Source organism: Mus musculus, chromosome 3, assembly GCF_000001635.26.
Source record: "Mus musculus strain C57BL/6J chromosome 3, GRCm38.p6 C57BL/6J".
Classification (NCBI taxonomy): Eukaryota; Metazoa; Chordata; class Mammalia; order Rodentia; family Muridae; genus Mus; species Mus musculus.
This window is the reverse complement of record NC_000069.6, coordinates 55,781,003-55,808,347: the sequence shown is the minus strand read 5'-3', so window position 1 is coordinate 55,808,347 and position 27,345 is coordinate 55,781,003. Positions and strand designations below refer to the sequence as shown.

At 41.1% G+C, this 27,345-nt stretch overlaps 2 protein-coding genes across 12 annotated transcripts in view; one reads left to right on the top strand and one right to left on the bottom strand.

Annotated features, from left to right (window-relative positions):
• Nbea (neurobeachin) overlaps nucleotides 1-27,345 on the top strand; it is a 558,554-nt gene that overhangs the window by 375,401 nt on the left and 155,808 nt on the right. For 10 of the 11 annotated variants that reach the window (XM_006501527.4, XM_017319586.2, XM_006501520.4 and 7 more), the window contains 2 exons: nucleotides 2,968-3,111; nucleotides 21,771-21,907. In XM_006501527.4, coding sequence (XP_006501590.1) covers nucleotides 2,968-3,111; nucleotides 21,771-21,907 — 281 coding nt within the window. Of the gene's footprint in view, nucleotides 1-2,967; nucleotides 3,112-21,231; nucleotides 21,469-21,770; nucleotides 21,908-27,345 lie in introns of those variants that run through there. The other variant, XM_030252626.1, reaches the window with a different exon arrangement.
• On the bottom strand, nucleotides 23,061-25,838 carry Mab21l1 (mab-21-like 1). Its single transcript, NM_010750.3, has one exon. The coding sequence runs from the start codon at nucleotides 25,352-25,354 to the stop codon at nucleotides 24,275-24,277; it is 1,080 nt and encodes a 359-aa protein (NP_034880.1). The 5' UTR covers nucleotides 25,355-25,838; the 3' UTR covers nucleotides 23,061-24,274.

Sequence of the window (27,345 nt, the reverse complement as noted above, 5' to 3'; positions counted from 1 at the left end):
GCACCCGCTCGTTAATTTCTTGATGAATGGCTAAAGAGGCCAAGAAGTGCATTTGGTTCAACGTGTCTTCTAAGACAGATGATCTCAAATAAATTCTCCTCTCAATCAGATTTTGATTTGTTAGGTGATAAACCAATTCTTTCTAAGGACAGTGTTTACAAGCCTTGTAATGAGACAGCCCTCTGAGACCTTACCTCCTTTTGCTGTAATGTTGATGGATGAAACTCTAATTCATAAAGGATATTGTGATTGAAAAGCACCTTTAAATCTCATATACTCTAATCTAGACAAATGTTTGTTTCAGTTCCACAAAACTGGTAAGTTTACTGGGTTACGAGCGGGCTGATAATCAGCTCTGTGTGAAGGTACCAATTCCTGTAGCGAATATCGGAAAGACTCAAATGTTTGCTGCTTCAAAGCTAGAAGAAAACAGATGCTAGGCTTGATACATTTCCAACTCACCTTCCTTCTATCTCACATTCTTTATGGGTAGATTTTTATTGTGATAACATAGTCACATAGATCCATTCTTTAAAAAACAAAACAACAACAACAACAAAAAACCATAGTAATGATATAAGGAAAAACCTGCTTATTTGGCTGACTGAAACTTAAAGAACTTTGTTACTTTAATGCAAAAAACTGGGCTCCATTTCATACAAATTAGTACAAATGAGTGAGATTCTGAAACATTTGAGGAATTTTTACTGAGAGCTATCCAGAGATGACTCCTATGTCTCAGTTCACTCATTCAGGGCTTACCAATCTTTGCTCCTTACCAGGCATTGTGCTGAGTGCTAGAAATACAGAGACAGACCTAAACTTCAGCAGGTCCTGTGTACCTACCAAATGCCAGACCTTAATGCTACAGAGATGTCGTAGTAACATAGTGTAGAGGGCAGGCACACAAGAGATCCCACCTCCAATATGTAGTCAAAGATATCAGCTGTGACATCGCACAGGGATTACTTAGAACAGATGTCTGGAGGAAGAGAATTGTGAAGGGCAATTAGAAAAAAAGCAAAGAAAAAAAAAATAAAAGGAATACCTACCCCTTACATTGAGCATAACACGAGCACATATCAAGAGGGCTGTAGGAGCATAGCATATTCCAGAAGCTGCTGTGGATCAGTAGGTGAGCTCATGTAAGGCTGGCAAGAGAACTTGCTCAGCTATGCCAAGGAGTCTAGGTTTTACCCTACATCGTATGTCTTGTTGTGAGTGTTCATTACAGGAGGTTAACAAATAAAATGACACAGGAATACTCAACATGCTTGTATTGCAATGATAACCGTTCTGAAAAAGTGTTGAGGGTCATGTGAGCCATGCACCTGTGAAAGCCTCCATACCAGGTAATGACTGAAAGTAGTGCAGTGGTCAGCACCAGTCAAGATGAAACTTCAGCCTCTGACCTAAACTGTAGTGGAGGAGGAACAAGTTACTTAGCTCAGCTGGGGAATAAATGCATGGAGAGTGTTATGCTGGTGAAAAGATGCCTGCAGTATTTTTCATTGCATTCACATCCTTTGTTAAAGCAAGCAAGCTCTAAGCTCCTCTGGTTAAGTTACCTCCCAACAAGCAAAGGGACTATCATTATACAACCCCTCCGCAGACATTTCTACTGTGTGGGATCTGTAATTGGGATGAGTCTGAAACATTCCAGGCTCTATCCTTCATCTGGTATTGCAGAAGTAAGAGTCACCCATGAGCCAGTGAAATTCAGAAGTACCTCATGGAACCCATGACGGAAGGCCTCTGGAGTGAGTCTAGGAGTACTGGCCAATTGAGCCTGTGAGCATTCAGCCAGAGTGGTGGCATGTCCTGGGAGCAACACTGTCACAGAACTGGGCACTAAGCACAGCTGCACCAGTGTGCTGCAGTTTATTAGTTAGTGCTGTAAGCCTATACCAGATGCTGTGAGTGCCACACGGTATTTTCCTCTAATTCGAACTTCAAGGGACACAGATAAGTGGTGTAGGTTTGGCATGGCATGCCTTAGACTGCAATGATATGACATAGAGCTTTTGACAATTTTAGATAGTCATCATCCACAGCCGGTGTTTGAGAGTAAGTATGGAAATATTTGTCAAGCTGTCAGATCCAAGAGGAACTTGATGTACTAGTTTCTAAGCATTCATCTGTTGACATATAATTTTCTAAATTTCCCTTTTTCTTCTCATTTTATGTATTTTGCTATGGCTTTATATTATTTTATACACCAAAGAAGGATATAACTTCAGAAAATTTATTTCATTAATTGGTAAAGGAACCACTTGATGTACACTAGACTTATTAAGCATCATTCTATAGTCACCCCTTTGTAGCTCCCCAAATAACCAATTTCTTCACTCAGAAGTGAATACGTTCCTGTTTTCTTTGTATCTATCTTACCTCCTTTCGAAAACTATTGATCAGTTCGTTCACATTACATTATAATTATATAAATCAAGTTCTCAAATTGTATGGGTCAGAAAGCTGAATTTGAAGTGGTGGAGTTACAGATATTTTGTAAAGCGTACATGATTATAAAGTCACAAGGAGTGGATTATAAGCTGGGCCTGATAGAGCAATCCTGTAAAATCCCTGTCACTCAGAAATGCTCAGGAGAATTACAAGTTCAAGACCAGCCTTGGCGAGTCAAAGAGAAATGGTCTCAAAAAAACCTAGAAAGGCTCCGAATAAAGCCGGCAAGAGACAGAGCACTGTAAAGAAAGTAGAAGGATGGACTGTAGGTCCACAGTGGGCCAATAGCTTACTGTGCCTACTTCCTCATCTGTAAAGTAAGGGATAAATCTCCAACTTTCCTCACAGATATCTAAGCAAGCAAAATAAAGAAGTATTTTAAAGTGCTCTGTAGTTGTAAAGAAATAGCAAACAGAGGATATAATAAAGAAAATGTTGTTTGTAACACCCACTAAACGGAGGTCCATCTACACTAACCTAAACTGCTGTTTTGCTTGAATGCAGGCACTGAAGAAGATGTGGTGAAGTCCAAGAAAGCTTTCAGAAGCCAAGCGATTGTGAACCAGAACTCAGAGACTGAGCTGATGCTGGAAGGAGATGATGATGCCGTCAGCCTGCTCCAGGAGAAAGAAATTGACAACCTTGCAGGTACCTGTTAATATGTTTCTGCTTGTTATGAGGAATACATAAAGCCACAGAACTCAAATTGTGTCACCTGGTGAAGGAATGTATGTAAGTGTTCGTCATCATGCTCAGTCATGTGAGCGCTGATAATTTAGTGTGCCTCAGCCTCTGACACTGAAGCTAGGACTTCACGCAAATGTGCTTCACTGATCGTAAGCAGCAGCACACTATGTAATGAGGAATGGTGCTTTAGACAGGACAGTCATCCTGCGTACACATCCTCAAGGAAATCTGCTACTACCACTGGGAGGTGGGGTAGGGTGATGGATCCCTTGGTTTCTCTCTCTCTTTAACCTCCCAACAGCCTTAGGAAATGGGCACTTTAGCAAGGTGAGCATGGAATTTGCCAGCCCCTCCAGGCTGAATCATTTGGAAGGTCTCACTCTTGCTTTGCTCTGCCTTCACAGTTCTAAACCCCTGTTACAAACAACTAACCTCTCCTGTTTTGTCCTCAACTTCTCTTTGTCCTGGTGCTAATCTGAGGTCATTGAGAACAGGATTGCCATCGCCTGATTGTGTGTGATGGACATCTTAGAGGATCAGCCAATAGCCTTTGAAGTCTGATAAAAAGCAGGTCAGAAAGCAACCGATAGAAATTGGGTACAGGCTTAGAGCATGCATTGAGCCCAAAAACCAGATTGGGAGGTTATATCCTACCTAGAGCCAGGTTAAAGCTCCTATGTTAACTGGATATGGTGATATACTGCCATATCAGCACTTGGCAAGAGGACCTTGAGTTAAAGAGCAGCTTGGCCTGTGTACTGAAATTGAATTTCAAACAGAGGACCACAGAAACACCTGCCTCGTTGTCTCAGACTCCAGTTGAGCTGTAACCCCAATTCGTTTTCAGCCCATATAGTATTGGAGTAGAAGGTGGCAGTGGATGCTTCTGTTTATCTCTCTGTCTATAATATTACTGTGTTTCCAGGAGCTTGCTTACTGAAAATAATCTGGGATAGCTATATAAAAGCCTGCGGTGATTCATTCCTACAGTGGAGATCTTATTGTTCATAGCACAGAGGAGAAGGACTCTCATTCTCCCACTTCTGAATGAAGAATACACTAAGCAAGAAGACTATCCTAGTGCCAGGTCCCGGAAATGCCTGTTATCTCTATTTCATGAAAACTGTTTCCTATTTCTAAAATCTATTTCCTGTTTCCTGAACCTAACACCAAATGTTTGTCTCAAATTCTGAAGTAAACATTCAGATCTTACTTTTGGAAATGAAGGCAGACCAAGGCTGTTGCTTCATTTGACAGCAAGTGTGACTCTTTTGCTGGACTCATTCCTACTTTGGAGGTGGTAGGAAACTCAGCGTTGTGATGTCTGACCTCACCTTCCCTCATTCCCCAGTACTCACATGCATGCTTCACCGCCTGCCGTGTGGTTTACTTTACCTGGTGCTTTGATCCACTGACGAATAGCTCACTCAGGTCTCCTTGGTTTCTTGAAACTTATATTAAATCTGCTCAGTACTAATATTAATTTACCAGTATCACAACCTACCAAATAACAGTAACTCTTCTGTGTTTCTGCCCTAAAATGGTAGCTAATTTTTAATTTTTGTTCATGAGCAAAACAGTGAAAACATTAAGATAAGACACATTAGAGAAATAAAAGTTTCTTGAAATAAATTATTATTGTATATTATAAATAATAGTGCCATTTCCTAAGTCACTAAAATCAGATTGATAATTTCAGGCCATCTGTCACTCAGTCCTTTGGCTCCATCCCTTCAGCAGATTTTTTTTTTTAATGTGTCTGCACTTATTTATATCCACTGGGTCCTAACTCAGATCCTTCCTGTAGGATCCTATGTCTATCTGCAAAGCTTAGCTTGCTTTCCTAACTTAGTGATGATCCCTTGCATAGGCCACAGCGCTCATCTTTAAAACAGAAGCTCAGTGTTGCTTGGAGCCTCGAGTAAAGGAGAAAGACAGTGAGAGGTGATTGTGCCAGAGAAGGCAGAAAAAGAGACAAAGAAATAGTATACAGAATTCACGGGAGAGTGTGTGTGTGTGTGTGTGTGTGTGTGTGTGTGTGTGTGTGTGTGTGTGTGTGACAGACAGACAGACAGAGACAGAGAAAGAGAGAGAGAATGTGTGTGTGTATGAGTGAATTTGTAAATGCTAAGTCCATTATTGATCTCTGCTGTCATGACTGATATTGCTACACAAAATTCACTTCTAAAAGTTAACCGCAGACCTGGATTCCAAATTTTAATGAAATCAACTATTAATGATATAAATGGGTAATTTTTTTCTAAGAAATAATTTTCATTATCATAGTTATTTCTGTCTCAGACAGTTAATTTTTAAAATAATAATAATGTATTCTTATTCATAACTTATCCTAAATTTCCTGATAGTGCTGTATACTGCCTAAAAAGAACTTCACCATTACAGGAGATAGCTCTAAATTAAAATGTAAAAGATCCTAAGATCTGTGTATAGTATTGATATAGTCTCATGTTCATTTGGTGTCTCAGAAAGCATTCTGTGAAGTCATCATCATCTACTAACAGCTCAAAAATCAAAATTACAGTGTTTTATTTCTTAATTTCAGAGATATATCCACAGATTATTTATATAAGAAGTATAGCACTGGGGCTGGAGAGATGACTCAGCAGTTAACCAGAGGACCCAGATTCAGTTCTCAGCACTCTCATGCTAGCTCACAAATGTCTCTAACTTTTATTTCCTGAAAAAAAAATCTAGTACCTCACAAACATATATGCAGGCAAAATACCAATGCACATGAAATTAAAATCAATAAATGTTTAAAAAAGTAAAAGAACTATACCATCAAAAATAAACAAACAAGCAAACACACAGGTAACTAGTTAGCCTTAGCCTGCTTCTGAGCACGGCCCATTGTCCTGTCTTCACAAACCCTGCTTGGCTAAAGGAGACAGTGTCATAGTCTTCTCCTGGAACTACAAACTGAGTCTTCTTTGCTGTCATCCACTCGCCATGCTCCGGCACATAGCACTTCGAGGTCTGGGACGATGTACAACAACTAAGAACAGTAACGTTAGCTTTAATAATAGTCTACATGTAACCTAACCCCATTCTGTTAAAGGTCTTTAATCTTTTTTTTTCAAGAATGCTTTTAAACAGCAAGACTTTACTTGGATGTTGACTGTCATATTTTCTTTATTGTTTGGTACTTCCAGCTTTTATAGAAATAAAGTGTTCATAAAGTTCTGTAGTTTCAATATCACATGATTTTCTTTTTCATTTTTAGTTTCCTTTCTTCCCAAGCTGTTCATCTCAAGAGGCAAGTTAAATGTGTGTGGCTACTAATCACGCAGCTTCCTGTGTTTCTAGCAAATGGCTAATAGGATTTTAATATACAAGTATGCCAATCAACTAATTACTATATTATTAACACATTACCTAATTTACTTTAATTGCTATTTTAGTTTATAGTGACCCACCAAAATGGATTAGCCCTAAGATTCCATATATGCCTAAAAACTTCATCTTACTAATTTTATTTGTTCTTGAAATACTGAAATAAATTAGTATAGGCTAACTGAATTTAATCTAAAATGCCAGTTATTTTATTTGAGACTTAGTAAGTTGTTTCTTCAAATGTTTCAAGAAATGAAATTGAAGAATAACTCAAATTTATGATGCACTCAACTGATAAAAGCCAACCCACTGGCAGTGTAGCAGTGCAGTTTTGTTTTTTTAATTATTGCACAGAACTGCAAAGATGTTTAAAAGCACTTTCTGCTTTAAGAAAGTCCTTGGTTTGATTTTCAGCACCCACATTAGGTGGCTCACAACCATCTGTAACTCCAGTTTCATGAAATCTAAAACCGTCTTCTAGCTCAGGTACCTGCATAACATGAGGTTCATAAATGCATGTGTAGGCACATGCTGTCTTAGTTAATGTCCCGTTGCTGTGAAGATATCCCATGACCACAGCAACTTTTGAAAAGAAAAACATTTAATTGGGGCTGGCTAATAGTTCAGAGGTGTACAGTGTGTTATCCTTGTGGCAGGAAGCATGGAAGCATGAATGCAGACATGGTGCTAGAGAAAGAGCTGAGAGTTCTGCATCCATATCAGCAGGCAGTGGAAAGAGAGAGCACTGGGCCTGACTGAAGCATCTGAAACCTCAAAGCCCACCCCCAACAGCGCAGATCCTCCAGCACACCGCCTAAGAGTGCCGTTCTCTATGAGTCTCTGGGGCCCAGCTTCATTCAAAGCACCACATACATATAAACATATCAAATAAAATAATAAGCCTTTTAAAAAAGAGGGAGGTGGGAAGGAAGCTGGGGATATGCTCAGCAGTTGAGAGCACTGGCTGTTTTTGCACAGGACCTGAGTTCAGTTCCTGACACCCACATAGCAGCTCACAACCATCTGTAACTCCAGTTCCAATGGACCTGACACCCTCTTATGGCACCCAAAGGCACTATGTACATGATACACATACTACATGCAGGCATGTACATATACACATAAAATAAAAATAAAACTTTAAAAAGGCACTCAAATATCTGACAGTAGAAATATTTTACATAGCCAAATTCCATTATTGCTATTTTCAGAATTTAGTATTACAAATTTAGGGAATTCTACTGAGTTAATGACAGTAATGATGTTTTATTATCACTTCTATAAGTTGCAATAGTTTTACTTATTGCTTTTTGCATAATAAACTTTTATTGCCATCCATTCGATATCCAGTATCTAAAAAGATTTTTTCATAAGCCTGATGTTCATACATTTTTCACCAGAAATATTCTTTTTCTCTCTCTCCATTCTACAGCCTGTCTCTGAGAAATCAAGGTTCTCACTTCACAATAAGAGAAGTAAAAATTCACAGTAGCAAAAGTGAGGCAATTTATTTTCTGAACTTGCAAAGTTAGGTTCAGGCTACCATGGCAGGCATAGTGCTTAAATGCAAAGAACAGTTTATAAACCTAGCACATGTCCCTTCCTCCCTCCTTTGAATAGCCAGAAAGAACAGCCTTGTCCTCTAGGTCTTATCCGTCCTTCATCAATTAAAACTTTTTATTTTATTCAACAAGTCTCATGTGGGTTAATCTCCACATTTTACATTCTGTTTATTTCAAACCTTGTCAGATATATGACCTTGCAAGCAAGCTAGGCTGTTATAATTTTCTACTCTAAACTTTGAGTTTGAGTAAGGGGATACCTTGGCAGTGTTGGGAGTGTAGCAAATAGCTAGACTAGGATACATTCACAAGGTCAAGTGTTTTCTGCACATTTGCAGCTAGATTTATATAAGCTGGCATGATTCACCTTTGAAAATGAACCATCAAAGTCTATTTCATACACTTCTGTTTCCTCTTAGATAAAACCCATCTCAATTTTAGGTTTGTTTAAAGTACTGTTGACTGGCTAAGCTTGTAATTCCTTGGAAATTTTTTGGCAGTTCTTGGGAAATGTTATTTAGATACATCACATACCAGTAAGAAATTGATACAGATGTGATATAAAAATCATGATTCTTAGTATATTCACAATTAGATAACCATACCCACAAGCAGAATATGCCATTGCCTCTAAATGACGTTTGTGCCCCTTGGCCATCCTCCCCGTTGGTCTATTCCACCTTGCCTTTCTAGGCAAACACCTGTCTGTTTTCTGCCTTCATATTTTGTGTGTCTGTGCATTGTACCTGGGGACTTTTTGTGTCTGTCTTCTTTCACTAAGCTCGGGTTATTGGGGATGGCCTGTGGTGGAGTGTATCTGTTCTTTCTTTAAGGACTGCTCTCTTGTATATAGACTGCCTTATTTTCTCTATTTGCTGGCTAGTGGACATTTATGTTCTTTCACCTTTGGGCTGTTTGGAATGATAATGCTCTGAATAGTTGTGCATAAGGTTTCATGTACATGATATCTTATTTCTGGGAATTTCTGCCTAAGACAATAACTTAATGTTCAGCCTACCAGATGCTCACCAAAGAGGCTGTGCATTGATTGCCTTTGTGGGTTCAGTTTGGCCTTTTCACAATTTGTTATCTGGAGGCTGTGTAAGACTCCAAAATGAACCTATTGCCTTTCCTCTCACACTGCAGTCCTTAAAGACTATGCAGTGTCTTTCTCTGAACCATGAGGAAAATTTCTAACTCTTACTTACAAGGCCCTTACTGAGCCTTTGGTAAAGTTTAGTAAATAGGAGAGCCATGACTTTTCACAAATCAATTGGATTTGGAGGAGAGGAGGGAGTGGTGAAGGTCTTAGTTAGCTTACCAGTTCCTGGCCTGCTCAGCTGGTGTGTTCACAGGGAATGCCTGCTGGTGTTAGGGGCAGGAATACTGAGATGAGCTGGAGTAAAGAAGCTTGGAGGAGATCTTTGTGATCAGTTTGGCATGGATGGAGTTGGGGAGAAAGGAAGGCCACAAAGAGTGTTCTGCTCCAGAGCTGCAGATGAGCCTGAGGAGTTGCACCTGGAGGGGGAGGAGAAGAGGACGATCTTCAGGCAGCCTGCCTGCTTCCCTGGCAAGAATCTGTGATAGCAAAACTTAAAGCTGATCTCATTTCTCCATTCTGACTTCTGCTAATTATGTCCTTATTAACTGAATGTCTCTGAAGGTTCTCATAATTATAAGGCCAAGATAGCAGTGCTGCTCTCAATTAAGAAAGGTCTCTTTATCGCATAGAAAGCGTGGTCTATACCCAACAGACCAGAGTGGTACCTTGAATACTTTTTTAAAAGAGTAGTCACGATTTTTAAATAGCAGTGCTGGGAAAAGAATGTTACAGTGTAAGCCAGGCTTTTTACATGGATTTTGTTTTTCAAGTAAGAGGCTTATAATTCTCATACAAGTACATTTTCATACACGCTCTTAAGATAACTCAAATTCAGAGGGAAGTACAAGACTAAGAATGCACCTAGATACACACTGGATTCCAGGACCTTTCTCCTGCTCCCTAGAAACAAGCTCTGTGGGGCTTACTCAGTGTTCCTGACGACCACTGAACTACAGAGGTGGACTGCAGGATGGACATGCAACACATGGAAAAAGTGGAAACTAAAACTCTAGAAAAATAAAAGGAGACAATATACTGCTACAAGCTAAGAGTTAATAGAATTTGGTTATATAAAACAAGTTGGAGTATTGGAAGCACAGATTTATTTAACTGTTGCATGGAATAGGGAAAAGAAGACACTATTGTTTCACACTTGAGTGCAGGTGCCCTGCCCCGTTCCGCCCCTCCCTATGTAGTTCTAGCATAAGGAACAGAAGGCAATTGCCTGTCTTACCAGCACACGTGTATTTATATAAGATTCTTCCACTTATTTTTATGTAATCTTAGTTATAGATTTTTAACTAAAATTCATTTACAGATATTTGTATTCAGAGAAAAATATCTCTTAAACATTCTGGATTCTCCAAAATGTATTTGACTCAGGACCACCACCACCACCCCCACAGCCTTGACCCCATTTTGAAACGCATGTGTATTTCAGGGGAAATTTAATCCATATGTTTCTGACTCACTCACACTTAACTCATCAAAATGTTGTTTAGTAAAAGCTATTTGATGTTGGGAAAGCCTTAAGAGACTTCGTAAGTCTTTTCTTCTTTCTCTTTGAATTTAGAAGTTGCTTTGCCAGCCATAAATGCCATACCCAAAGAAGGGGTTCACAATTAGCCTTACATAGGAGCTCACTAGCCGCTCTGAGATGACACTCACATGCCCATTTCTTATAAAAGCTAAAATATTTAACTTTATAACTTTTTAAATGTTCATTACGGAGTTGTAAAATAAAAGCCCCATCATTAATTCCTAGTGTTCTTTGATTCTCATTATTTCTCATTCTCACAAAGCCACCAAGCCAGGGTAGACCTGTGGGCATTTGATTGTGCTATAGTCCTATGTTTCCAAAAATATATGTCCTCTTCAACCATGAGTTCTGTAGTCTATAAAATAGATTAAAGTACTCTTTATAGCAATAACAGTCCTGATAACCTGACTGTAAATTTTAAACTATAATAACAACACAGTTCAACTGTGTCCCTTAGACATTAGCCATGCCTCAAATCATATGTAACATTTCCACATCTTTTTTATTTTAAGAATAAGCCATCCTTTGTTGGTTCAAGTGTTTTATATACCCCAATATTAAGATCTTTCCTAATAAATTGTTTTGGTTGATACAAGATTTCTAAGAATTTATTGTCATACCACTAATCTGAAAAAACAGGACAGTAATCACCTAACTCATTGGTACTGTGGCTCTCTGTACATAGGCACCAAGCTTTCACACGATACTGATTTTAGACAGAACACGAATGGAGATACTCATTGCCTAAGAGAGGTACATGACTTGTACACTTGGAGGAAAATGTGAGGTAAAAGAACTGCTTTGCAGTGAACACAATGCTCATACTAGCATCTTGGAGCAGAGGAGGAGGATTGGTCTGCATTGCCACACCCACAGGTGCCCTGGTCCTTTCTTTGAAAGACATTAGCAATGTTGCAAAGCTTGGGTGAAAGACCTCTTTCCCCTGCACTGTACAAAGGGTAAGCAAGGTTTTCTGCATGTTTATGGTTCTTTGAACCATTTTATCCCTGTACCTTAATGCTGCATACAGAAGCGAGAGCCTGCAGAAAGTCCATTGCCATAATCACTTAGCCTTCAGTACAAGAATTTGTATGACTAACAGATTTCAAACACTGCAACAGAATAAACTCTGTTGGTTCAGATAGACAACAAGGCCAGGGACATGGGAACTAGGAACGTGCTCAAAGGTTAAGAGTCTTATGCCCCTCCAGAGAACCTAAGTTTGGTTCCCAGCAGCCATATTAGGTGGCTCACTGTGGCCTGTTAACTTCAGACCAAAAAGACCCAAAGCTTTCTTTTGGCCTTCCTAGAGGAATATTGCATATACTCACAGAGACACACACAAATGCATTTTTTTAAAGATTTGTTTTATGTATATGTGTGCTCTATCTGTATGCACAGAAGATGCCTGCCAGAAGAGGGCATCTGATCTTGTTATAGATGGTTATGAGCCACATATGGTTCTAGGAATTGAACTCAGAACTTTGAAAAGGCAGCCAGTACTTTTAACCCCTGAACCATCTCTCCAGCACCGTATGTATAATTTTCAACTGAATAAAGATTTGATTGAGCCTGGCAGTGGTGGCGCACGCCTTTAATCCCAGCTCTTGGGAGGCAGAGGCAGGAAGATTTCTGAGTTTGAAGCCAGTCTGGTCTACAGAGTGAGTTCCATGATAGCCAGGGCTGTCTTAAAAAAAAAAAAAAAAGATTTTATTGATTTATAAATAGAAATAAGGCAAATCTAGATTTTTTAAAAAGGTTTATTTATTATATATAAGTACACTGTAGCTGTCTTCAGACACATCAGAAGAGGGCATCAGATCTCATTACAGATGGTTGTGAGCTGGGATTTGAACTTTGGACCTCTGGAAGAGCAGTCAGTGCTCTTAACTGCTGAGCCATCTCTCCAGCCCCCAAATCTAGATCTTTTAATCTTTAAAAGAGAGGAAAGTTTGAATGAATTTGCTGTCTAAATATTGCTAAATTTTATCAGACAAAATATCCAGGAAATTTTATAGTGATTGCAGTATTCTTTGTTCTTTCATTCAGAAGTTAAGTTTTTCTCTCATTTTACACTACTAGCTCATCTGCCAGCTAAGAACAGCCAAGGTGCTGCTCTCGTTCAGCATGTTTGTGGATTGGGAATTCAAAGAGAAGCTAAAAAGGGAACATAAATTCTATACTTAAATTTTGGATTTGGGAGGATCTCCACTTATCAAGCAATATTTTCCAAGGAAGAAGAATGGTGTGGACAAGTGGGAAGTGCAGGTGGGAGACAGGATTAACATTGAGACGGAGACTGCAGCAGTGGAAATGCTGACCCACCAGCTCAGTTTAGAGACTTGGAGTCAAAACGTAAATCTACTTTTCTTTCTTTTCAGATACTGTCCTCCATGTCCTCACATCACTGCTGCTGCTGGTGGTGGTGGTGGTGGTGGTTTTTTAAACTTTCAATTGGTTAACAAAAGAGTTAAGTGGATTATTGCTATTTATATTGTTACATAGCTTTTAAAAATCAAGAAAAACAAAAACAAACAAAAAAACAAAGAAATAAGGGGCCAGCAAGATGACTCAGTGAATTAAGACACTTGCCACCAATCCTGACAGCCTGAGTTTAGTCTCTAAACCTGGCATCAAGACAGACAAGAACCAATTCTGACAAGCTGTCCTCTGACCTCCACAAATGAACCATGCGGTGCAAGTGTGTGTGTGTGTGTGTGTGTGTGTGTGTGTGAGAGAGAGAGAGAGAGAGAGAGAGAGAGAGAGAGAGAGAGAGAGAACACTCACACACATGATTATGTAATTATGTAAAAAATTAGTTTACAATAGGAGATGCCAGGAAAACCGTAGAAAAGGCAAGAACTGGAAGGATGTGTAGGTCATTAGCTACCATTTTCCAAGTCCTGATTCATACTTCATATTCCAGTTGTATGTGGTTATCCAACCAAATCAATATAATAAATATTGAGCATTTCTTATATGTAATCCATGACAATACATGGAATAAAAAGATAAACAATAGCATCCCTGTTTTCCAGGACATGTCAGTTGAGCCAGGTCTGAAGGCCAAATTTATTGGATTTACAACATTTTCAAAGGGATATATTACCGATCTAAAGTTAGAGAGCAGAGTTAGGTTTGATGTTTAAACCTCTGAGGTCACCAAGGAAATGGATAATGTAGAGAGCAGAGAGCTTCAGACCAGCTGCAGAGCTCCAAGAAACAGCAGGCTTCCGGACAGTGAAGAAAGCTGTCAGTAGCACTGTGGAGGCCAGGGCAGCGGACAGCAGGACAGTCCTCTGCCATGGGCATCAAAGCACTGGTTCAGTAACTTAACCTGATGTTCCTTAACACAGCTATTTTAAAGCCACTGCACAAGCAATCCTCTAGGAAAGTGTGTCTGAAAGATTTTGCTAAAATCAAAAGGTAACACGTTTTTGTTTAGTAACTTGCTCTTATTAATCATAGTACATTTCCCAAACACCCTGGCAACAGGCCAGGTGGGAGTGTAGCCAAAGAACTGAACAGGAGAGAAAAAAAAAACTGATGTTTAACCTTGGCAGGCCTGGCGAGGGCACAGATAAGACAGAAGCTGAGGTGGCAGGGAAAGTGACACCAAGCTCACAGGCAGAGAGAGCAGCTGGCTTGCACAGGAAGGAAGAAATCAGTTCCAGAAAGTGGACAAAGGAGATGGGGATAAGTCGGGTGCAGAAAGCCTGAGAGGGGACAACAGCAGGACAAGTGCAGTGTTTAATTTTTTTTCAAAATACGAATACTACAAGCCAGGATAGATGCTTGTAGAACAGGGTTTCTCAACCAGTGGATCACAACCTCTTTGGGGTCACATATCAGACATTTATTTATGATTCATAACGATAACAAAATTACAGGTATGAAGTAGCAATAAAATAAATTTTCAGTTGGGATCACATGCCCTGTGTTACAGGGCCAAGGCATTCGGAAGGCTGAAACGCTGGTGCAGAGAATGACCTTTCTGAAGAGGCCTGTGTTTACCAGTCTTCTCAACATGGTGTGTGCACCCTTGCCACCAAAAGGATCCACACCATTGTTGTACCTCACATTATCTGAGCTCTGCTGCCATCCTCTAAACAGAGCTGATCTTGGAAGCCTAGTATGCTTCCTCAGTGCCCTCTCTCCCCACTCTCCTTTCCTCCTCCTGCTCGACAGCCAAGCATGTTTCAGGCTCATGCCATTTGCATCTGTGCATTCATGCCCACCATTTTTCCTCACATTGCCTGCCTGTCATACCCATTCATCACAGCTCGTGGAGTTGCGCTTCTACAATTCCATGCCAGCTTCCTCCACCTGACTGAGAATGGTACACTCAAAGAATGTCTGTAGAGTTCTTCTCTTCCTCTTCTTTGATAGAAGGTAGTACACATAAGGGTTTATAATTTAACTTTGGACTGCTATGTACTTGTTGAAGGACTTTTCTGAATTAGCTTTTTTATTTTCTCATCTGTAAAATGGGACAACAGCAGTAGCTGACAGACGGTGTTGTTGAAAGGAATAAGCAAGATTAATTCATGTGTTCTGCTTTATACGGTGTTCAGATGAGCTCTTCTCTCTATGGCATAATTATTCATACCCCATACTGTAAGGTCCTTCCTTATTAAATTCATGCTTTATAAATTATTGTATTCCATGTAGTTCCCAAAAGAATACAACACACAGCCATTACTTGCTGCACGAATGAAGGGATGCTGGTTAAATGCCTCTATACTTAATTTGTTAAGAAAGTACAAACTGCATGCTGAAAAAACTGTGGCAGTTATAAAATTATGCCATGTTGGTGAATAATATATATTGGGTGTAATAGAATAATTAAGTATAATTTCCAATTGGATTTTAGTATAGTTTTAGATTTTATTTTCTCCAGGATTCAGTCTCTCTTATGCTTTTAAAGGACAATTTGAAATAAAACATAGAAAATAGTATTTGATATTTTAAGTAACTTTTACTGTGGCATACAAATGAACTATGGTATGTATCATTTTCTGTGTAAATGCACAGTGCATTCTATGAGAAAGTTCTGGGTTCGGTGAAGAAAACATGCCCACCTTCAAGTTGCGTATGTGAACAGGAGGAAGAGATCAGTAACATGTTCAGTGACTTACACGAGCTGCAGTGGCAATGTGCCAGAAGCCCTGGGCACAGCAAGGCTAGCAGGAGCCCAAGCTAGAGTCCAAAGACCCTCTAAGTCTCCTGCTCCCAAGGAGCTCAGGCTTCTCCACAGAGCTGTCTATAGGAGTTCACTCTTCCCGGATACAGCAGGACATCCTGGTGCCATAAACGAGCCTAATTTTAGAAGATGAAAGATGTTTCCCATATGTCCAACTAATTGTAACATAACTGGAAACACAGATCTCATCCAGATCACCTGGGAGAGCGAAGTCCCACACAAGCTCCAAAACAGCCACTGCTTCGGTAGTTTGTGTCCTGGACATCCCAGTCCTGTGTTACCTGGACGATGTGCTTTGTGAAGTGTTTCTTCTGCAGACTATATACTCTTCTTTTCAGTACAAGTATTTACCTGAGTGAACTGGGCCAGGTAAGTGAAATAAGGTTAGAGTCAACCAGATTGTCTCTTGGTACCTAAGATTATCCAGTGCAGGCACATTAAATTAGATGGAGCTTTCGGTAACATTAGTGTTAAGTACATTCTCTGTCATGCTGAAAAACCTTATGCTAAAGTGCAATCTTGAATTGCTTATTATCAAGGAGGTTTTTTGTTTTTTCCCCCCACCTCTTTCAGATAAGTTATCTCTTTCCAGAGGCAGATTTTCCAGAAATTAATATGTGCTCTTAAGCATTAAATAGTGATCTCAGGAAACTAGGGTATGTGGGGATGATCTGTTATTGTTAGTCTCAATCTTTACAACAAAACTCAAGAAGTTACCAAGGAACATCAGAGGTCACTTTCTGAGTTCAGGCTGTATGCCTGTAGTGGGACAGTTTGAGGACACTGTGTAATGAGCATGCTGGAGGAAAATAGTCTAAGACTGAAATGCACAACCCTTAAAAAGCATTCTGTGGGTGTTGAAGTCATCATTTTCTAATTTAAGCAGAAATACCCTATGAAAATGTTCAAAATGTCCACTTGTGTTGGACAGGTATCAGTGTTCACTATAAAACCTTCAACATCTCGCCTGGAGACACTGAAAATACCTGAAGCAAACAGAACTGTCTTAGATGATAGAAATCTAAGATTCTCTCGGGATTATTCTGAGTCCTCTCTCAGGCACATAGCAAGCATTTCTACTTTCCCCTTTATTTTATTTTATTTATTTTATTTTTTATGTTCTAAATGACATGGCTGTGATTGGTATGTGTCCCTGAGTTCGAGTGCACTTGGATGCCAGAAGACATTGTTGGATCTCCTGATACTGGGGTTACAGGTGACTGTGCATCACCTGATGGGAATGCTGGAAGCCAAACTCAGGGTGCACTCTTAACCAGGAGCCATCTCTCCAGCCTACTTCTACTTCTTCCTGGTGGTGGTGGTGGTGGTGGTGGTGGTGGTGGTGGTGGTGGTGGTTTTGAGACAGGGTTTCTCTGTGTATCCATGGCTGTCTTGGAACTCAGGCTGGCCTCAAACTCAGACATCTGAGTGCCTCTGCCTGTAGTTCTGGGCTCACCTCTGCTTTTGAATGCTTAAAACTTTCCTGGGATTTCAAAACGAAATTCCAATCTCCCCATGTGCCTCTGAAATTTAACTTATTTTGAAATTAAAGCCTTTCAATCTTCTTTTCTTAGATTCCCCCCTAGTTTTCCTAGCAACGTACTTATAACAAATAAAAATTTCATAGTCATTGTGGTCAGTGGATTGGCCACATTCTGTTACCCATATTTTCATTTCCTCAGAAATTTTGTTGCATTACAGAACCAACTGTGAACATTTATTCTGTGTTCATATTTTAGTCTTAATTTTTTAATCACCCTAAATTCAAGACTTTTAGATTAGCTAAATGTAAGAAATATCAGCTGGGTCTCAGCACTCGGCACGCAGCACCAGGCAGATCTTTGAGTCTGGCTTGGTCTACAAGAACCCGTTCTAGGACAGCCAGGGATACACAGAGCAGAAACCCTGATGCAAAAGAGGAGGGGAGGAGGAGGAGGAGGGAGAGGGAGAGGAGGAAGAGGAGAATATCAATTGATTCCATCATACATTGTAATACCACATACTCTAAATAAGGTATTCACTAGCCATGTATCTTATCAAATAATTCTAACAGTGCCGGTTTTAATTGTACTTCAACAATTTTAATTCACTCCATATTTTTTGTGCTGTTAAAACTGGTAAAAGAAGTTTAGTGCTGTCTGCAAATATAGTTTGTCACAATTGCCCTTTGATAGCTAGGACTCTGGCATAACATGATTAAATTCTGCATCAGAGCAGAGAAGGACCAGTTTTGACTTGTGGGAGCTGGCCTTGATGTTTCTGGGAGCTGGTCTGGAGGTGGAAGCTAAGACAGAGTGCTCCTGAGCTGAACATAACCACCACAGAGCACCATCATCCATGATGTCACAATAGACAACTTAGTAATTCCGTCTGAGCTCAGACAAAAGCAAGCTCATGAAGCATTAAACACCCCTCTCCTGGCTGGAGTGGGTAAATGCTGCTTTCCAGGTGCAGCCTTAGCATGCCTTCTAAAACAGTTATTAAAGTACCCAATCTCCAAATATTCCGTTTCCTGCAGGTTCTGCTGCACAGCAGTCTGCCTTCTTGAGTCATGAGAGTTTTCAAATCCCTTTATCAAGGCCCCATCCTACAATTTGTTCTTTGCCACCCAGGCCCCCAGAGTTGCCTCTCTTCTCCCCTTAGAGTGAGCAGTCAGCCAGTGAGTGGGTCTGTTGCAGGTGCACACAATAATGACATCTAAAACCCAGTTTCTTCTAATAGTGGGCTGTAGCTAAATTGAGGTAGAAAAGACTTTTGTAAAGTGTAAGGTTGGATTAAGATGCTAATGTGATTTTGTTAAGATGTCTAGGCTTGGAGTTTTGGTTTTTCAGTAACATAATACAAACCCATGGGTATTTAGCATTCTTTTAAAATATATTCCAGCGCTGGGCATGAGGTTGCACACCTTTCTTCCCAGCACACACGGGAAGCAGCCAGCGCTGTTACACAGAGAAGCCCCGTCTCAGAATAAAATAAAATATAGTCATTGCCAATATGTACTTCCCACACATCAGTACACAGTGAGGCTTGCCATCGCCTATGGAGAACCATAGCTCCAAAGAGAAGCCCCTTCTTGGCTCCTTCCTGGTGTCTGATGGCATGGACTCTAGAATAATAGCAAGTAACACACCTAACCTTTCTTTGAAAGCGACCATGCGTCCACAGCCAATGGAAGAAGTAAAGAACATTTGTTTCTTTTCCAATTATTACTATTTATGGTAGAGTTTTCAATTATTATATGTGCCAATACTACAGGAATAGGCCTTTTCCATCCTGTGAAACTGCTCTGTGTGTGCTGAGGACATTATTGTAATTTATTCTTTCATTATTAGGGTAGCTATTGGAATAGCTATATTTACCATCAGTTCCCAGTTCACTGTCCCGAGCAAAGTTCAGGAGGTTAAACTCCTAGTGCTGGGATGAAGGGGCTGGATGAGGAGGGGCAGCCAGAAATTAACCCACTGGATGAGCCTCTCCTGACTCCAGGGATGCTACTCTTCAAAACACGCTGTTTGGGAAAAGATCCCAGGTTTCTAAATCACTCCGTGCCATATGGAAAACATGCTGGCTTGTGATTGCGCTTTATGTAAACATTTTAATATAGGATCCCTAAAATCCAGTGGGTTCCCTAAGGGGATTAAAGCTAATCCCCTTTCTCTATTGCTGCAGTGGATTAACTGTGTGCCCTCAGTGGCTGCTCTGCTCCCTGGAGGCTACAACAACAACAAAAAACAACTCTGAGCTCCTCCAACAATCTACAGAATTGGGAGTTGTAATTAGAGATTTGTGGGGGGTGAGAGTGGGGGGGACGTACTTCTAAGGTTGAATATTTCGTGATGTGTCTTTCTTAAAGAAATTATTTTATAAACTCCCAGAAAATCTCAAATATATATATATATATATATATATATATATATATATATATATATAGAGAGAGAGAGAGAGAGAGAGAGAGAGAGAGAGTCAAAAGGAAGTGCTGTCTTTGAGAAATGTGTTCCCAGCTAAAAAGCTCCTGGTGTGTGTGTGTGTGTGTGTGTGTGTGTGTGTGTGTGTAATTCGTGCTGTATTTGAGTAAATCAGAGAGTGTAGTTTGGATAACTAGTCTCGTAATCTTTTTTTTTCAACTTCCCCAATTTATTGTTTGAATTGTTAAATTTCTATTTAAGAGAAGAAAGCGGCTCGCCATTTTTTAAAATTTTTGATCATTGTTGTTCTCCAAATGTCAGAATCTAAAAACCTAAAGCGTGGTCGTCATGCTGAACTTTCCTAGAGATTTTTCCCAGGCCCAAATTGTTTAAGACACCTTGTTTCAGATGCGAATACAGTGACCTTTTTGGCAGCGGAACCAGGAAACCATAGCCTCACAACAGTGCCGCGGTGGCGCAAGGGTTAAGGGAGCGGTTCGAACCCCCGGGCGGGAGGGCGGGAGGGCGGGAGGGCGGGCGGGCGGGCGCGGGAGATCCAAGGAGGGCCCGGGAGGCTGGAGGCGCCGGCTAGCGCGGACCCTCCAATAAACACAAAGGAGGGCCTGGGGAATAGAAACCCAAATCCACTTGTAATCGTACAAGAGATTCGGGCATAATTACTTGAGCAACCTAGATTAAGATTGATGAGCCTTTAAAGTGGTGCTCCAGACCGACCGCTTTCGCCCCTTGGAAGGAAAAGAAAAAAAAAAAAACAAAACCCCTCCGGAAAGCCGTGCAGGAGCCAACTCCACTGTCCGCAGCCGGGGCCCGAGCCGTGTCGCTCCTCTGCCGGGCGGTCGGGTTCCTGAAGGCGACCCACATAGTCGGCTTTGGGCCGGACTCCGTTAGCCCTACCGAAGCCAGCCTAGGCCTTGCCGGTCTCCCCTTAGAAACCGCGGGCTGGACTGCGGGCTCTTCGGGCTTTCCCGGCTTGGGTCGGGCCTGCGCCGGCAAGACTCCCCGGGCGCCTGCCTCCTGCTGTGTGCAGCAGAGGATGGTTTTAATGGCTGGGGTTGTTTTGCTCACTAGAACCTAAAAACCATCAACAAAGCCCGCATTATTTCGGAATGCCTTGTGTGTTAAGACAATTATCGGGAAGAGGGATTTCACGTAATGCCCCTTCAAATCAGTATTGTAATTGAGGAAATTCGAAGTACGAACACTTTCTAAAAAATCTTTTGAGTCCTAATTTATCTGGGTCAAAAACCTATGAAATTGCACTTTCCGCCCCCATTTCCAAGAATAGTTTTGTTTCAATGTTTTTCTTACATGTTCATCTTTAGTGTGCTGTAGTGAGAAAATGACGCACGGGATTTTCGTTATTTTCTTCACAAGAAACACAGTGGCAATGTACTGCCGACAGTGAATGCATCCCACCTGAGAACGCGAAAATTAAAACAGTCCATACATAACATGGGATTTGTATATTTAGCCGCTTTCCCCTTTTGCCTCTCTTTTGGGTAGAGCAGCTGCCAAAAGGGAATACTTAAGGGATGGTTGGTATTTGGGATCCACTGCCTAGGGTCTCTTGGAGAGCTGATGATGTTCCATGGAATAGGGAGGCACCGAAGCATTCATTCTGCTCTGTATTTGTAAGTCGGATAATGGCAGCGCCTTACCACCCATGCAGATTTCTAGGCAGAGGTTGCAGACTTGCATGTTACGGGTCTTTCATTCAAAACCCTGATCTCTTGAGTTTTTAGAGAATTAATCTAGTCTCATTTTAAGGTACGGTATAAATGCTAAACAGACTTTACCTAATATGAAAAGACTGCATAACGTAGGCACCATTTTCCTAGTACTTTTTTTCAAAATAAAATCAGGCCATACCCTCTGAGAGGGAGTTTGGAAGTGTCAGAAAGGACCAGCCTGACCCACTGCCCCTATCTTGCAGGCCCTGTGGTTCTCAGCACCCCTGCCCAGCTCATTGCTCCTGTGGTGGTGGCCAAAGGAACCCTCTCCATCACTACAACAGAAATCTACTTCGAGGTAGATGAGGATGATGCTGCCTTCAAGAAGATCGACACAAAAGTGAGTCAGTGCTCTGCACAGCATTGGTAGCTTTGATGGCAGGATGTGTTTTTCAGTTTTGCTTGGTTTTAAATGACTGGAGAGGTACACACATTCTCATCTTACAGAAAATAAAATGAATGAAATAACACATGATTTCTTTCAGAATTGAAGACTATATTAATGAGCTTAAATCCTGTATTAAGAGAGCATGTGCAAATGAGTAGTTAGTTGTCTTATGTGCCTTTGTGTACACTTGGGCAGATTTGGTGGTTAAGCCAGTTGTTTCCAGAACCCTGGGGTGCAGTGCCTCAGTACCTGGGAAGACTAGGACTGGACTTGTGAAATTTTGTGTTAATATCACTTTTAATTTTCAAAAGTATCTACTGCAATATGAATTATTATTTATTGAAAGTTGTAAGGAAACTGGGGCAGGAGCCATTTACATATAATTTCATTTCCATTATTACATCCATTTTTCATCTCCTGAATTAAATTGACTTTACATATGGATTTAAAAGGAAAAGGAGCAGGTTCTTTATAAGCTTTGATTTAAATGTATACACACAGCACACACTAGCACTCGGATGCCATTCTAAAAGGGGCAGGCACACTTGGAGCATTGGAATGGCAAACATGGTGACTAGATCTTATCTTGTGGATTCTAACCTTGACCATCAGAGAAGCCCCACTGGCCCAACAGCCATTTGAGATGTACTCCATTGTTTTCTTATTTATGGAACTGTAGTGTCTGTAAATTTCTTCTGAGGTCTTGGTTGACATATGGGATGTAATACTGGATATTTTACAATCATTTTCAAAGATCTTCCTTTAAATCGTTTCAAAAGCAGTTCTAAGATAGTCAGACTTGAATTTTATTCTTTATATTTAAGCTATATGCAGAAATGACACATTATATAGAACATTATTTGTAAATGGGCAAAGATAATTCTAAACTTTATTGCTACCTGAATTAGCTAATGTAAAGCCTCGGTCTGGACCCTCTCAGCACTTGTTGATCGGTGAGATACCACCAAAGCTTCTGTAATGAGACAATGAATGTGCTGTGTTTAAATAAGTAAGGGCTTGCCTTTAGGTTTTGCCATTAGCTTTCCCTGTATAGTAAGAATGAGTTGTGGTTTCTGGTTAATTTATTCTAATAACACTTATTGTGTTAAAATATATCTCCATTTTATTGCTTATATTTCATATAAAAACTTCAGAGTTTTGCATTATGGTTTAAGTTAATTTTTCTCAGATTTTGCTGCTTTTAAACTCAGTCTTCTCTATTGCTATGGTAATTTTTCCCTTATATTGTCAAACGACTACAGAAATACTAACCAGAATCAAAGTCTCAGAAGTAGGCTATAAATATATTCATTGTAGAAAAGAACCATTGAGTAAATTAGAAACTGGGGAAGTGGATATTTTCTATAGCTGTTCTAAAAAGAGCCCTTTTAACATTTAATTTTAGTGATTTTATTAACCTGTTTGTCGAAATGTTTAAAATTCTCAAGTTGACTTTTAAATAGCATCATTACCTCATTTAACAACAACAACAACAATTTAAAGAGAAACAGAAACTTGGTATTTTACTTCATTTATTATCTTCTAATTAAATAAAAATCAGCAACAGAAATTAAATTCTAAATCACAAAAGTAATTATCCAGTGTATTTTCAAGTGCATTTTCAAATATATATATAATTCAGATATTCAAGCGTTATTATATAAGCTGAATTCAAATTTTTGAATATATTTAAATAACATTTCAAGTATACTTACGGAATGTTAGAACAAGCAATATATTTGAAACAAAATGTAAACTTTTGTTTTAAGTTCAGACACTTGAAAGACAGGTAAAGTACCAGGAGGAAATCTACCTTTAAATGCATCTCTGTTCTGTGGGAAATGTCTGAAAGTTTCCAAAATGGTAATTTCAGTTCTGATCACCAAATCACAAAACACCAATATCCACACTTTCAAAGACAACATGAGATCACAACTTTTGTTACAGATCAAAATATACATTACACTTTGCTTCCGATGGTACATCCGGGCCCTGTTTGCTGGAAGGCAGCCGCACCTAAGTCTCAAGATTACTATAATCCTTTGCTGGAGTTGGCCATGGTCTTGCATTGCAGCCAGCTGTTTTGGGGTGTTGTGCACTTTTCGGGGGAGCTGGGGGATGCCTCCATAAAGATGCTTGTGGTGTGGTTTTTCCCCTGTGTGAGATGATGGTTAAATGTTGTGTTGTTACTCCTTTTAAAGGAAGAGATTGTTTGCACTGTCTCGAGAAATAGTACATAGGAATCAACCAGGAAGTTTTCATTTCGTCGGGACTTTGAGAAGAATGCTCATTCTTGTCAGCCCTGGATTAGATCATCCTCTAAAGTTTTTCCAAACTTTTTGGGTTGGTCAGGATCTCTCTTGCCAGTCGCCACGTTTGTTTAGCAGCGTTTTCCAAGGCCGAGTGGGGTTTGCCTTGAAACAGATCTAAGTTCGGTAAGAAGTAATGGGGACACCGCCGGCACTGCAGGCATGAGATGAGCTGCAGAAGAATTCCGTTCAGCCGATCGCCCAGGCAAGATTCGTCCCAGTCCGACTCTCGAGGATGCTTCTCGCACTCGTAGGACACCAGAGTCTTCATGTGGTAGTTGTTCAGGGGCTGGCCTGGCAACTCCAGGTGGCGATCACGCAGGGTTTTCAGGATAGAGAGGCATTTCTTCCTGCAGCCCCCCATCTGCAGTCTGTTCTCGGCCTCTGCAAACTGCAGCACCCAAGCATCGCTCTCAGCCGAACTCTGCTTGCCGGCCAGGGAGTGGCACTCCTTGGACAACAAATTGAACCCTTCAGCCTTAACCTCTGCCACCCGGTTGGGTCCTGGCCAGGGGATGTGGGGAAGCGGCCAGTGGGCAGCACTCCGCGGCCAAATCCCGGTGCATTTAAAGGCCGGGGTGATCTGCACCACATACCTATCTCGGATTCTCAGTTTCACTTCGCTCGTGTCAGCCACCATCTTTACTACATCTCTGTAGCTACACTTGTCCACCGCCTGAGCCACCAGTGTCTGAAACCTGGAACGGATTTTGCGTGCCGAGAGGTAGCCAGAGGCGGTGATGAATTCCACCCAGAGGGACATGCTCCTCTTGCGCCCATCGCTCAGTTTCAGCACCGCACAGCCAGGCAGGGAGCCGTCGTCCACGAAGTTAAACACCCCCATCTGGTTCAGATAGAGTACCACCTCGAACTCGGTGGGAGAGATAACCTCCAGGCCCTCGTAGCGGTTGTCCATCTCATTGAGGGAGCTGATGAAACGCGGTTCCTGCACTTCAACCTCCTTCAGGACGTCGGAGACCACTTTGCAGACTTCCCGGATGGTTTTGGCGATGGCAGCTTTCCTGGCCTGGCATTTCTCGTTGTAGTACTTATTCAGGTGGTAGACCAGCTTGGCCTGGGCCGCGATCATGTTGGGGCAGAGATCCGGATTGTACACCGGAGTCTCGCAATAGGCTGTGGGATCCAATGCGGCTGCTAGCGCTGGAGCCAACTTCGGTGGAGAAAGGGGACCACGCTCAAAAGGCACCGAGCCTCTCTCGGACTAGCTGCAGCAGGGGGCCGCCCTGCCCTGCTGGCCTTTTTTCCCCCGCTCGAGACTAGCGGGTCTTAAAGTGAAAGGCTGAGCTCTCCCCTTTTCTCCCCTCCGCTAAAGAATCCGTGTCAGAGAGAGACGCGTGGAGAGAGCACCTTCTCGGTAATAAAAACAAAAGTTATGCTGAGACCCAGCAAAGCTCTTCCAGTAGTCAAAATAATCACCCCTTTCCGTATTTATTTACGTTTTCCCGTAATCATGGTGTGTGCAGGACTGTTAATCAGGTAGAGGAAAAGTGTGCAGAGTGTGCGTCGGGGGTGAGTGTGTGTCTGTCAGAAGAAGCTGCTGTTGGTTTGTGTAAGAGCCCAGATGCACTCGTGTGGAAATTATAAAGGCAGGGCCAGGCAGGCGGGCGGCCAATCGCCACTGGGCTCGTCACGACAGCCTCCTCCAGCTTCAGCCCGGCTAATTAATCCCCCCTCGTGGATAGAAGCATAGAAACCAAAGGTAGGAAACTGCTGCCGGCAGAAACCCACCCAGGCCACCTAGACAGGTTGAAAAGCAAGATGAAATCTCCCAGCTTTGGTATAACTTGAAGCATATTGACATTTGGAAAAGACTTGGTGAAGACAAGTGGTTCTCTTTGCTGAAAAGCCCACTTGTCTGTTCACCTCTGATGAGCTATCCAGTTGTACTAATGGTCATCCACCAATTAGCGAAGTCAAAGGGGCTTCTAGAACAAAGTCACTAACTTGCATTTAGAGTAAGGTAATTAATGCCCGTTAATCCCTGGGGTCTTTTTAGTGCAAGTTAGAACTTTGCTTACTGACTGACTGCTGGCTTCAGCTGGGGGAGTTCTTTAGTCTTCACTCGTGTTCGTGTTCGCAGTCAGAATGTTTCCAAACCTTAGGCAGAGTCTCTTCTCTTTTTAACCTAGGTTTTCCCCATTTGCATTTGCTGAGAGGAATTTAAGAAGTATTGCTCAACGGAGTCGATGATATCTACCCAACTAAAAATGGAGCCTTTTAATTAAAACAAGTTCACCTGTTTGCAGTTTCCCTTGTCTGTAGCTAGATTGGCCAGTGCTGAAATACCAGACAGCAGATAGGGCTGTATGCTGTAGTGGAAACACTTCCTGAAGGTGTTTTCTGAGATTTAGAGAAAGCTTGAGTGCCATCTCATAGTGAGCTGTCTTGTAGAGAAGGATCTAGAGAATTCACAGAGATGAGCTTGCTTGGCACTGGAAGGTGTGGCCATTACAGTTTGTTTGCCCCTGCAGGCTTAAAGATGGATCTTCCACCTCAGAAACCCTCAGTGGTGACCAACAGTAGGTTCCTAATCTTATGGGATGTAATAATTTGATTATGAGAAAATGGCTAATGGCTTCCAAAAAAAATAATTTGTAACCATTCAGGTTAGGGATTTTTATTATTTATTTAAGTTTCATCTTGGAAATTTCAAAGAAATGAGCTTTTCTTTTTGGAACCTGAGGAGCTTTTGGATTTTGGAACCCTAGGGAGGGTTTTATAGGTCGCTCTTCCTTCCAGTACCATGACCAGTTGAGTCCTCAGTGCACATGAACTAAAGATAGGGTAGTTAGGGCTTATGTCGTAGTTTTCAGTTCTCTGCCTTTAGTACAAAGTTCTGTTAATTTCAAATTAAGAGAATTTTCAGTGCCCGGGTATGGTAGCACCTGTGTACGCACTGTTAATGGGCTACTGCTGAAGACTCCCACCTTTTAAGCATCACAGGGCCAGCTCTAATTTCGTTTCTTGTTACCCAAGAGTGATAGATTCCGAATTAGATTAAAATAGTACATCACATTTGGCGCTTAGATGGCCTCCTACTCCATTCCCCAAGACCATTCC